This window comes from Orycteropus afer, unplaced genomic scaffold (genome assembly GCF_000298275.1).
Source record: "Orycteropus afer afer isolate SDZICR_OR568_19922 unplaced genomic scaffold, OryAfe1.0 scaffold00174, whole genome shotgun sequence".
In the NCBI taxonomy this organism is placed as follows: Eukaryota; Metazoa; Chordata; class Mammalia; order Tubulidentata; family Orycteropodidae; genus Orycteropus; species Orycteropus afer.
In genome coordinates, this window is record NW_006921761.1 from 3,120,973 (window position 1) to 3,134,573 (window position 13,601).

Consider the following 13,601-nt stretch of genomic DNA (forward strand, 5'->3'; position numbering starts at 1 on the left):
TGCGTGTTCCATGGTCACGAGGTTCTGTCGTCCTGTGTGGGGTGTGTGTGTGTGTGTTCCATGGTCACGAGATGTCTGTTGTCCCGTGTGGTGTGTGTGCGTGCGTGTTCCATGGTCACGAGGTTCTGTCGTCCTGTGTGGGGTGTGTGTGTGTGTGTGTGTGTGTGTTCCATGGTCATGAGCTGTCTGTTGTCCTGTGTGGTGTGTGTGCGTGCGTGTTCCATGGTCACGAGGTTCTGTCGTCCCGTGTGGGATGTGTGTGTGTGTGTGTGTGTGTGTTCCATGGTCACGAGGTGTCTGTCATCCCGTGTGGAGTGTGTGCGTGCATGTTCTATGGTCACGAGGTTCTGTCGTCCTGTGTGGGGTGTGTGTGTGTGTGTGTTCCATGGTCACGAGGTGTCTGTGTGTCTTCTTTTATAAGACACCTTGCAGAAGGGATTAGGATTATGACATAACCTATTCCGGCATGACCTCATCTGACTTAACTGGTAAGCAAAAGAAAAACGGTACTTACAAACAAGGTCAGAACCACAGGCACAGGGTTGGACTTCAACTTGCTTTTTCAGGGGACAAAAGTCGACATAACATTTCCCAAACTCCTTTTCAGCCTCATGTCCACTGTGCTGCTCTTCCATATAGTTTTATCTCATCTCTTCGGTTCCACCCCCTAGTTCACTAACTTTCCTCACATTACCTCATGTGCTCTAACACCCATCCACTGCATTGAAGCATTATACTTTTCTAGAAATTCTCTTCGGTTCATTTTCAAATATGCTTTTTATTAATATTTTCAAGATTATTTTATTTCTTAACCATACCAACATTTTCTATTTTCTAATAATTTCACTGAGTGTCTTCAGCTTTGATTCTGTTCACTATTATTTCTGCCGGCTCCTGTTGGACAAGCCTCGTTTTTTTTTTTGGTGGATTTTCTAATTCCTCTACTGTAAGCTGCACACTTTCCTTAGAACTTTACTGTGGAAGTCCCGAGAAGCCTGGAACGAAGACTGGTTCCTCCAGCGAGGATTCATGTTTGCTTTTCTTGGGTACCTGAGAGTCACCAACATTTCCGAACAACCTGACATCAATTCTCAGCCTGAGGTTTTATGAACACCAGCTTGGATACATGTGCACTGCAAGCCCAAGTTTAAGGCGGCTTCTACAGCCATGAACTCTACACGGAGACAACAGTAAGGCTGAAGAGAGCCGATTTTCCTGGAATCCTCGAGCAGGAGAAGGTGAGCTGATTTCTGGATCACCCAAATCCTGAGGGTACAGGTCCTTTGGGACTCCACACTCATTGGTGGGAAAAGGAGGTAACGTCCATTAGATTTGTCACCTTACTCAGGACCTAGGATTTGTCTCATGACCTGAGCCCCACGAATTGGAAAGCTACGAAACGATAAGCGAACTCCCTCAAGGCTAACGTCTCCCTTCGAGCTCTGCCCACGTATCTGGGCTCCTGCCTGCGCTTAGGTTTTGGTCTGAACATGTTTTCTTTCCAGGATATCAAGCCAGTATTTTAATTGTTTCCATCAGGAGGGCTGGTCTAGGTACCAAGTCTACCCTATTTCCAGAAAGAATGGTTAAAACAGTCCCTTCCAGCTCAAAGGAACAGTAAACAGATCCCAGGGAACCAGGCATAAACACTGAGAGTTGTTTCTCTCTCCCCAAGCATCAACCTCTATGTTCAATTCACCATAACACATTCTGGCGCCGGATTCTGCCTTCAAATCTCTGACACCTGACCCTGTTGCTATCATTTTAGTTCTGGGCATTATGTCTTCTGTGCTACCCCACAGGGCTTTGGGGGAGCTAAAACTTAGCCTGCACGTAACTAAGAGTTTAAGCTTTCTAAAATCTTGGACCTGTTCGTTATGCTGGTCTTCCATCAGAGAACCTTCATTGTCTTCCTCTACTAATAATGGATTGAGTCCCAAAATGTGATCTTTCCAGGACCTGATCCGACGCTGCCTATCCAAGAACAAATTCCTAGTTCCAGCAGGACCGTCACCTCTTCGTCCTCTGCGCGACCCATGTGCACTTCTGCTAACACGCCGCTGCCCCACACTCTGCTTACCACATCTTGCCAATCCTTTCAGGCCTCTCTCTTTTGTAAAATTTCTCTGATAACTCTCACGAGGGTCCCTCTGGTGTCGGATTCTCTGAGCCCTGTGTGCGTAATATGTATTTTAATTATCTTGACTCAATAAATAAAATTTAGTACTTTGAAGAATTTAAGGGAGTTTTTAAAAATTTAGTATTTCAATTTTTTAGTAGTGAAATGCTTTAGTTAAGCTCTAAGTTGCTTAAGCAGCTCTCTACCCTAGGTCTGTCTCCAAGGCCTGTGCTCTCCTTAACACAGGAACTCCTCTCAGTAGTCAGCAAATACTTGCTGATTTACATAACAAAGAACCCAGTCCCCACACAATCAAATAAACAACACTTCACATTTATCTGGTTTATCTTAGCTTGGTTAAAAAGAAACAGACTCTCAGAGGCACTACAAATCTTAACACGTATTCCTTTAAATCCATGCTTTCGGAAGCCCGTCAAAGGGGACATCTTTAGGTCTTCCCAACGTGCCCGCTCCTTCTGACTCTATCCAACTGCAGAAAGCCACCCTTCAGGGTCCATGCCAACCCCTACACTGTAAGCCTACGAGAATGGTTTAACATCCGTGCAAGTTCACCCCAGGGATGACGCCAGGGTTAAGGGAAAGACGGTAAAAGCTTGGTCTTCCAAATTATTCTGATGCTGACAATCAAGCAATCCAGTAGCAAGAGGCTGCACTGCACAGACCCATTCAGTTTACCTTCTAACGGACAGGCGATGTCTCTAGACCCGACTCCAACAAGCCTGCCAGGAACTGTCATTTAGGTTTCTTAATGCAGAACCTCTTCAAGCACTTGCCTCTCCTTTCATTGCTAAGCTATCAAATTGCATCTTGAATTATCTTGAGTAATTTGTAGGGTTAGTTTTTAATATGAAAATGAAAGAACTCACTTGGCATGCAGATATTTGGAGAATGGCTGCTTAACCCTAGACCAAATGAAAGAAGATGGCCTGGAACTGTGAACTACTCTTAGCATCTCCATCACAGGACAGTTTTGGTCTCTCTTACCTTTCCCGGCCCGTCCTTCATCAACACACACTGGCAGACCTCCTAGGGCAATGGAGAAATCCAGACAAGAGAAGGAAGCACACTAAGTAACGGAGGACAGGCTACAGGAGACGGACAGTGTCAGACACCATGTGGGAGAAAAGAAGGAGTTAGCACAGTTAGCTACTGGTTCAGAGAAACCACCGCTGCTCATTTCAAAGCTAGGTAAGAGAGGTACCCAAAAAAACCAAAGGAAGGAAGATCCTTTGCTTCCTTACAGTAAAGTTCCTTTCAATAGGAGAAGAGAGTTACAGTTAATTCGAAAATCTGTCTTCAGAGAAACAGAAATAACTTAGCAAACAGATACAACTTAGCAAATGGTACAAAGGGACAAAAGACCATTAAGATTCTCCAGTTTAAAAATGTTCATAGAGATAATTAACAGGCTTTTGGGGAAAAATATAATCAGAACTATAATCTAGAAATAGTTAGGAAAAATGTTCTTTCTTTCCCAAGAGAATAAAGACTATTAAAAGCAATGTGAATCCCAATGTTTATACGTTAAATGATGAATGAGGCACACACCTCAAGTGCCCCTCATCAGACGGCCTCACACACCACGAACAACACTCATGTTGTCACATTTAACCATGCAGTGTTAGGACCTGAACACAGTTACAGTGAGGAGCCTCTTCCCACCAGGGACAACCTTCTGCGCTTATCTCCATCTTGTGACCCACTTCCTGCCCACCTGCCCCCCCACCCCCCTCAAAATCTCTCTCCCATCCAGATACTACGGAGCCCGAAATTCCCCCACTGGGAGGTAAGAGTCCTCTGGGCTGATCACTGCCTTTGCAGTTGAGTATTTTTTCAAATGCAAGATGCTAGGAAAGTCTAAAGCCACTTTCGCTAGAGATGTGGTTTGTTTTTCTGGTTACTTTTCCCCACAATAAAGATAGTTTATACAAATAGACACCCACGTGGGCCAAGGGATATGCAAAAGGGGCAAAAAGAGGCTACCTCAGGAAAAAGACACTTTATAATTTCACAACCCTGGGTACAACCAGTTACTTTTATATAAAAACATTATAGGTTAAGTCATCTGTATATGAGTTTAGACATTTCTTCAAAATTAATGCTTAATTTCAATAAAAATCTAAAACTAAAGTCATAACATTTCTAAGTAAGTGAGTGACACATTTGTTAGGACTGAATTCTGTGTAATGTCAAAGGCAGTTTGTGTGAAGATAAATTCATCTTTAAAATGTAAGTGATACTATAAAGTCTGGTAACATCTGAATAGTTCATGCAAATTTTTTAAATAAAATTCATACCTCATGTTCTTTTCTGCAAACTTTGGAAATGTCATTCTTTGAAGATGCCTAAAAGCCAATAAATTTCTCCATTAATGTATTACACATAGTATTCCAAACTGGACAAAAAAAGAACACAAGTTAATAAAGTATACATTAACTGTTAGTGTTGGATTCTTTATTTCTTCAAGGAAACCTTATGCTCAAATATTTCAAAGTTCATAAAATACAACACATTTTATGCAATTTCTTTAAAACAAACATCACCCCCAGGACCCACGGGACATGTTAGACCTTCACTCTCTCTCTCTTGGCTTTAATCTCACACCGCCTCACTTGGTCCTTCTGTTATTTCAGAAACTAGCTGACTCTGAAGGGGACGGAAATCAGAGGCCTTTGTTTCAGCGTTTTCTCACTCTGCAGCAAAAGTTCTGTGAAGCTTTGCCAGGCACTTCTATTTTGCTTTTTTTTTAACCCTTCCTATTCAAGGCTCTGACATTGAACTTATTGAATTTCCTCAGAAAAATGCCATCTATAATGGAGGGAGAGAAACCAAAGATGGGGAGGTCACTATGCCAGGCAATTAACAACTGCACGCAATTTTCTTAGTAAACTGATGAAGACATTACTGTCCCATCTGCAGATGCTCGGAGAAACAGTGAGCAAGTTACCAACCACATGTGACCATGAAACAATTCAAAGACATGCGCGGAGCAGACGGCTTCTTCCACAGGCCATCAGTCCCCAGTTAGAAATGTACTTTGAAGTACAGGGGCTCTGTTGCCTTGTTCCCCTTCCTCCTGGTCTATCACGTAGGTCTGTGCGGTTTAGAACAGGCCTGCTGATGAGCAAGGAGAGGGCATGAGACAGAACAGGCAAACTCATGACCCCTCAAACCCTCCACAATGAGGCTTCCTCTCCGCGCCTGGAGGAGAGCAGCACATGGCTATGCTCTGAGCTGCCCCAAGGGCGTTGCTCAGGCAACTGCATCACAGTGCAGTGGTCTGTGGGAGAGTGAGACCATGCCTCAGACACTCCTGCCCAGGGACCAGTCCTAGAAGAAGAAACTAACGGCAGGCTTTCCAGCTGTGGCCTCAGCCTATCTAAACAGGCATTTCTAATGTCCCATTTAGGTCCATTCCCATCAGCTGGGGTCTCAGGAGCCAGGAGGCTCCTTTTCCCCATAGCATTCTGAAGGCCACTGTCAAGTCCACACAGTGATGAGCTCAGGAGCCTAAGCTGAACTGGACCAGAGATACCGCAAATCAACAAAGGGAAGGTCACACATCACTGCAGGCATCGTGCTCACCTTGGGAGCCAAGCAGGTGTGTGGGCGTCTGCACAGAGCAAACTCAGGACAAAAGAGAGGGAGGCGTGAGAACAGCCCAAGTCAACGGTGCTGGCCGCCCTCACCCAGCGCCTCCTGAACGGACAGGACCGCTCGGGGTCACTCGGCACCCACTCAGCAGGCCCCACACAGAGTACCAGAGGTCTCAGCTCCTGTAACACTCTTTCTCCGCACGGCAGAGGGGAGCAAAGACGCAGAGGTGATGGCTCAGAGTCTCCCATGAGCGGCCCTGACTGAGAAAGCAGCGGGTGGAGAAGGGAATGACCTGGGCAGGAAATGCCGTGTGCGCAGCCTTTGTGGGCCACCTCCCCAGAGCGGAGGTGGGTGGGGCCCAGGACAGACGCAGGGCGACAACCCCCCCGCCAAAGAGCCCCTTTCACCTGTTTGCACGCCTGCCGACACTCCGAGGCCACAGCCAGCTCACAGCAGCCTAAGCCGACCCAGCTGTCAGACTTCTGAAACACACCTTAAAAACAAAACGTCCAAGCATTACCAGTCATTAAGTACTTCCAGACACAAACAGCTTGCCAGACTGGTCCACGGATCCCACCAGAAGTCAGAGCCCGCGTCCAGAGAACAAGACTGAGGCAGCAGGGGTGCAGGACCAGTACCCCGCCCCCACCCCGCCCACGGCCAACGGAAGCGTCTCCTCAGGGCACTTCACAACATAACCACGAGGTCCCTCTGCTTTCCCTCTTGTGCCCCTTCCCACTCTGGACTCTGCTGAGGTCACTCTCCCTCTGGACAGGCAGGGCCTTCACCAGGGGCACGCAGGTCAGGAGGAGCAGGGAGGCCCCATCCTGGCAGGGCCTTCACCAGGGGCACGCAGGTCAGGAGGAGCAGGGAGGCCCCATCCTGGCAGGGCCTTCCCAGGGGCGCGCAGGTCAGGAGAGCAGGGAGACCCCATCCTGGCAGGGCCTTCACCAGGGGCGCGCAGGTCAGGAGGAGCAGGGAGGCCCCATCCTCACTTCCACTCGGAGCCAGAGGCAGAGCTTCCAATGTAATTAACAAGCAAATAAACAAAACCACGAGTGTTACTGCATTCCAAATACTAAATGCCTAAAAGAGAGTAAAATTCGTGATCTTACTTAAAAACTGACACAGAGCAGACAGACAGGAGTATCTGTGAGCCAGGCGTGGCTCTGATGTGGAGACCTGATCATGGGGCAAGAAAACTAAGCTGGTTCATTTTATGCAAAGCGGTCATTTTTTCCAACAAATTACTGTGATTCTAAGAGATGATAAAATTACAAAAGGTATTCTAATGTATTTTCTAGACCCCTTTTGTAGTTAAAATATCAATGAAACGCCCTAGGTCAAAATTAGAAGATACAAGCAACAATTATGAAAGAAGACTAAAGCTTGTGGAGATGTTGGGAATTTCACCTCACTTCCTTTAAAAAACGCTCCATGCTGTTTCCCTGAAATACACGGAGGCTCTGCAGATGCACATTTAGACTAACAGACTGTTGTTCACGTATGAAAAATGTCATGGATTCAATGCAACAGGTAACAGTTCTCCAAAGGAAACCAGGACTTAATAAAACAACAGACGTGTTCTGCTAAAAAACAAAACAAAGAGGGCAAACAAACAGCACAGAGAGAAAGCTCTCAGGATAGAACTATAAAGCACTCAGAAGCAGATTAGACGCAGGCCACCCTGCTGTAAAAACGGACCGCAAACCCTGCCCAGGGTAAGCCGCCGGGTGCCCGTGTGCTTTCTGAGCGTAAGGGGCCACAGCTGCCCTCCCCCAACGCCACTCTGCTAAACCCACCAACCAGCGTTGCTGTCGCTGCCTCAAAACTCACGGTCGTTGAGTTGATCCCGACTCGCAGTGACCCCTCCCTGGGTTTCCGAGGTGGTATCTCTATGGACGTAGATTGTCCAAGCTTCCTTCCGCAGAGTGGCTGGTGGGTTTGAACCACTAGCCTTCTGGTTAGCAGTCAAGTGCCTGAGGCACGACGTCACCAGAGCGCCTACTGTACCAAAAACCCCACTGCCACTGAGTCAGCCCCGACTCACGGTGCCCCTAAAAGAGAAAGCAGAACTGCCCCATAGGGTTTCCGAGGCTGTCCATCTTTATGGCAGCAGACTGCCCCCTCTTTCTCCTGCAGAGTGGCTGCTGAGTGCTTTAACCACCACGCCACCAGAGCTCCTCGTGACTACCTTTCTCTAAGTCTTTACCGCTTGCTGTTCAGAACCTTCACGTTTTCCAAAGACTTCTGAATGGAATCCGTGCAGGCCATGAACTCCGCAAACTGTTCCAATAGCTCAGCAAATGCTGGTCGGTACGCTCAGTGGCCTCTTGGAAATATGACTCAACAAGCTTCCGTTACTGAGCCCCCTGTCAGTGCCCTGCAGGCTATGAAACGGCTAACCCACAATTCATCCCATTAGGGGTATTTTGGCAGGAACTGTGTGTGTGGGACTCCAAGACACTAGGGAGAGGGCTAACTAGGGGAACAGACAAGAAGGCGGCAATTTCAGGAAGGCAACTAGTGCAGCCTGTCTGAAACGGAACTTGAAACAGTGTGACAAGCCCTCAGAATCCAGAGACATGCGAAACATACTCTTTTTTTCAAGGTACTAGCTTTAAGCAGGAGGACAAATGACCTTGAACGTCAGGCTGGGGAGCTCGGCTTTGTTCCGATGGAAGTGATGTCCACCGAGGGATTCTTTTTGAAGGTGTGTGGAGGACAGACTGACATGGGAGTCCCCAGTTACAAGATCGTTACATAATCTCTCCCAAGACTGTACTAATCAAGGCCTGAACTAGGCGTACAGAGGACAGACGCAAAGCTCTGCTGGTGGCGCTAGAAACAGGTACCAAAGACAACGGGAGCGTTTGGTCTGCGGTCACTCACGGAAGGGCAGGCGTCAGACGGCCTGATTTTGGATCTGTACTTGGGACGCCGCCTGGATGCAGTGTTCCAGGTGGAGACGACTACTAGTCGGGAACCTTCCCAGAGGGGAGACGCTGACACTTTAGGGAGGGACGAGATTACCAGGTGGGCATGGAGACAAGAGGACGAGGCACGGGGTAACCAGTCCTTAAAGAGAACGAGGTGATGAGGCCAGGGGGGACTCACAAGGACGGAGCCATCGGCAGTGCCAAGTGCGACGGGAAAGTGAACAGAGCACGCGTAAGATGAAGCTTAAGATCCAGTAACCAAGAGCCTGATGACTTTCCACGGGGCACTTCCAAGAGAAGGGCAGAAGCGGACACACGAGTGCAATGTCAAGGGCTGAGTAAAAGCAAACACATGACGCATCTGAAAACGTGGGCGGTGAAAGGAAGAGAGGCCAGCACCTCGAGGTCACCCACAGGTGACAGGCATGATGGCAGACTGCAGCACCTCACGAGTTCTCATGGAGACAGTGCTGACCAACAGAAGACAGGCCTGTGAGCTGGACATTCACATCAGGCAGACACACTCCCTGGAGAGCGCAATCCCAGAGGACAGAAGGGCTGTGCGTGCACAGGGAGACCGCTCGGGGGCAGGAGTGCACGGAGGGAAGGACCCAGGGAAGAGGTACCTATGGGGAGGAAGTGGGAGGGGAGCTGTCGCACTGTGGGAGATGGCAGCCAATGTCACGGGACAAAGGGCATGTGAGCTGCTGTGCGGCAGATGAATGTGCTCTGTAAACTTTCCCCCAAATCACAGTGAAATTAAAAACGGCAAAAAGTACTGGCCGCCCAGCTCCTCCTGCTTACCTGTCAAAGACGAGTTCATACAACTCCAGATTTCAACCTAAAAGAGTAATCACCAAAGACTTTTATGTAGATTACCACTTTCTACATGTGGCATTTCTATAGAAATCTTATCTAGCTTATTTGATCACGGCTGTCTTTATACAATGTTCTCGGACTGTACACACAGTGTCCGATTTTGCAGGAAGAGAAGAAAGCTTAGATGCAGAAGCACAGCTTGCCCTTTTTCCATCTTCCCATGAGTCTGGTTCCTCAGGATGCTCCTTGGAAGCAGTTTCCAAGCACACACACTAAGTGTCAGAACCGGAACCGTCGGCTCAGCAACTCGACCCACTCCCCAACCACAATGTAAGCCCCCGTTTCTGAAGAGGCTGTCACGTGCGCTCAGACCTCCTTGGGGTAAGTGTTGTGGAATATTCCTAACACTGAGGACCATCCTAGCGTTAGAGCCCTTCTAAGTTACGGGGTTCAGCCCATGGGCAAAGGGTCTACAGGACACAGGAAGCGGGGAACACAGGAATGCTGAGAAGCCACACGTTTCTCCTCACCCCAAATTCGTCTTTTCAAATTCAAAATATGTATGAGTCCATTATTACGGTTTTCATAAAATTGGTCAAGACACAATAATAAATAAATTCCAAATTCCAGATAAAATACTACAATGAAACGTGAAACCTGGAATTTAACATCTAAGACTATTTTTGGACCCACAACACAGAATAGACAATCAAGAAGAAAAGTGATGCTCTACCTAGCAATCAGTGTGAAGATCCTCTAAAGTTATACAATTAAATCTAACCTTTCACTTTAACCACAAGCCCCATTAACATGTACAATTTTGCTAAATCAAAGTCACTTAACACATGGCTTCATCTATGCAAAAGCGACCCAAGTTGAGCTGAGAAGACCTACCATGGTTTCCGGGCAATAGTCGGGGGCTCGCTGCAACAGATGCTTCAGGCGGGACTCGCTTTTTGAGGAGAAAATCTATTTCACCAAAAAAAAAAAAGAAAAAAAAGAAGACGTTTTGTACCATTTTTTCCCACAGAAACAAGAAGTAAGACTTACCCTCTAAGTAAGTCTAAAACATCCGTTCTCTAGAATATTCTCCAACTTACTTTAATAATGGAAACCCTTTGAATAGTTTTAAATTCAGCTGTATAAAAGTTACTTAAAGGTTGGTTAGTTTGGCAAATAATCAAGAAAGTTCAAGTACAGCAGCTCAAGACCCTTTTCTGATGACACACGAAACAGGAGAAAACCAGGCTGCTGATTGTCAAGAGGACTGAAAGTGAGGAGAAAACAGAAAAGGAGGGAAAAGGAGACACACGTGTTCAAAACTGTTCCACAGAATGCCTTGAGTCACCTGATTACAAGGCAACAGATTATAACCGTGACGCTGGTGAAGACCAAATCTGTGAATGGCATCCTGGCACAGAATGTCCCCAAACAAACAAGGACAAAGCTCTTTTCTGATACAGCTGCTGAGGGACTGACAAGGTTCACTCACGAGGCTGAATGGCCCACCTCCAAAGCTTTGTTGTTGTTGCTGTTGTTCCGTGGAGTCGGACCCGACTCATAGCGACCCCTCCTCGGGTTTCTGAGGCAGTATCACTACGGAAGTAGACTGCCCAACCTTCCTTCCGAAGAGTGGCTGGTGGGTTTGAACCGCCAGCCTTCTGGTTAGCAGTCACATGCCTTAGGCACTAGCTGGGGCCTCAGTAAATTATAAACCGTTACGTATTATCAGATAGACTCATAGCGACCCCTCCTTGGGTTTCTGAGGCTAGGTATCTCGGTGGAAGTAGATTGCCCAACCTTCCTTGTGAGGAGTGGCTGGGGGGTTTGAACCACCAGCCTTCTGGTTAGCAGTCAAATGCCTTAGGCACTACGCCACCAGAGCTCCAACAGACTTACATGGTTACCTGCAAATAGCTGAGTCTGTAAAATCCATGAACGCTAAGGGCAATGCAAATGGATTTATCTCCAGTTAAATTTATTTAGTAGCCATTTTTCTCCAAAACCATCAGCTACAATTAAGAATTGAAAAAAGATGTAATATCACCATTTTGCAACCTCTGTGAATCAATGCATTGAGACAACTATCAAAAACGGTTACTAACATTACAGAGACAACCAGACACAATACCATTTATGAGAAAGTCTTGCGGAAACCAACAAACAAACAAACAAAAAACAACCAACTTCGCCCGATTTTAACCAAGCCTCTGGACAGAGTAAGGCAGTTATCAGCCATGTGTGCCTATTTAAACAGCAATCAACTAAAATGAAATAAATTAAACATCAGTGCCTCAGCCTCTTGAATCACATTTCTAAGGCACATGGTGGTTGCCGTATTGGATTGCACAGAGAGAGCATGTTTTCAGCACGACGCAGTCCCATCACTCGGCTCCATTCTAAATCTACCAGGTGCTAAGAGTCACGAGATAAATGACACAACGGGGCGCAAACAGCAAAATGCAGACTGGGGGAGACTCGCCAGGATAAATGACCCAATTCTTCACCGAATAAACTAAGGATAACATATAGATCAAACTGAAAAGACATATAACCAACTGAAATGCATATATGCCCTTGGATCCTGAATAAACTGGGGGGGAAAAAAAAAGAACCGAGTAAGAAATTTGAACAGTGACGAGATAGTTGAATGTTTTATTTGTTAAGAAGTGATAACAATATTGTGGGTTTTTTTTTTTTTTTTTAAATCAGTACTTATAATTTGGGAGCTCTGGTGGCGTAGTGGGTAAGGGATTTGACTGCTAACCAGAAGGCTGGCAGTTCAAATCCACCAGCCACTCCTCGGGAGGAAGGCTGGGCAATCTACTGCCGTAGTGATACCGCTTCAGAAACCCCAGGAGGGGTCGCTATGAGTCAGATCCGACTCGACGGCAATGAGTGTGGTTTGGTTTTGACTCGTAATTTATACATAAAACCTGTTAAAACCAAACCCAGTGTTGCCACACCAATGCACTGTGATTCTATAGGACAGAGAACTGCCCATATGGTTCCCAAGGCTATAATCTTTACGGAAGCAACCTGCACATTTCTCCTGAGGAGCAGCTGCTGCTGTTGTTAGGTGCCACGGAGTCATGTCCAACTCATGCTGACCCAACGCACCACAGAACGGACGCTGTCCAGTCCTGCCCCAGCCTCCCAATCCTTGCTGTGCTTGAGCCCGGTGTCGTCCGTCTCGTTGAGGGCCTTCCCCTTTTTCGCTGACTCTCCACCTTACCAAGCATGATACCCTTCTCCAGGGAATGGTCCCTTCTGACAACACGACCAAAGGAGCTGAGATGAAGTTGGCCACTCTAGCTTCCAAGGAGCATTCCAACTGCACTTCTTCCAGGACAGACTGGTTTGCTGTGGCACTCATGGTATGTTCCGTATACCTGACCAATACCATAGTTCAAAGGCATCAACTCCTCTTCGGTCTTCCTTGTCATCGTCAGGCTTTCACATGCAAATGAGGCAACTGAAAACACGTTAGGGGCACCTTAGTCTTCAAAGTGACATCTTTGCTCATTAACACTTTAAGGAGGTCTTTTGCAGCAGATTTGCCCCTTGCAATATGACACCTGATTTCTTGACTGCTGCTTCCACTGAATGTTGACTGTGGATTCAAGTAAAATGAAATCTCTCACAACTTCAATCTTTTCTCCGTTTACGTTGTTCATTGGTCCAGTTATGAGGATTTTTGTTTTCTTTATGTTGAGGTATATGGAATCCATACTGAAATGAAGACTGTAGTCTTTGATTTTCATCAGTAAGTACTTCAAGTCATCTTCACTTTCAGCAAGCAAGGTTGTATCATCTGTATATCGCAGGTTCTTAACGAGTCTTCTTCCAGTCCTGATGCCATGTTCTTCTTCATACAGTCCACTTTCTTGGATCATCTGCTCAGCATATGGACTGGGTAAGTATGGTGAAAGGATACAACCGTGACGCACACCCTTCCTGATTTTAAACCATGAAGGACCCCTGTGTTCTATTCAAATGACAGCCTCTTGGTCTACGTGCAGGTTCCTCATGAGCACAGCTGAGTGTTCTGGAACTCCCACTCTTCACAATCTTGTCCATAATTTGTTATGATCCACAGAGTCCAC

General features: G+C 46.7%; 1 protein-coding gene across 1 annotated transcript in view; it reads right to left on the bottom strand.

Annotated features, from left to right (window-relative positions):
- RECK (reversion inducing cysteine rich protein with kazal motifs) overlaps nt 1–13,601 on the bottom strand; it is a 101,754-nt gene that overhangs the window by 68,100 nt on the left and 20,053 nt on the right. Inside the window, exons 3-6 of the mRNA XM_007947004.2 lie at nt 10,390–10,464; nt 9,481–9,517; nt 6,145–6,230; nt 4,438–4,485 (exon numbers count right to left, since the gene is read on the bottom strand). Of these exons, the coding sequence (XP_007945195.1) occupies nt 4,438–4,485; nt 6,145–6,230; nt 9,481–9,517; nt 10,390–10,464 (246 nt within the window). The remainder of the gene's footprint in view (nt 1–4,437; nt 4,486–6,144; nt 6,231–9,480; nt 9,518–10,389; nt 10,465–13,601) is intronic.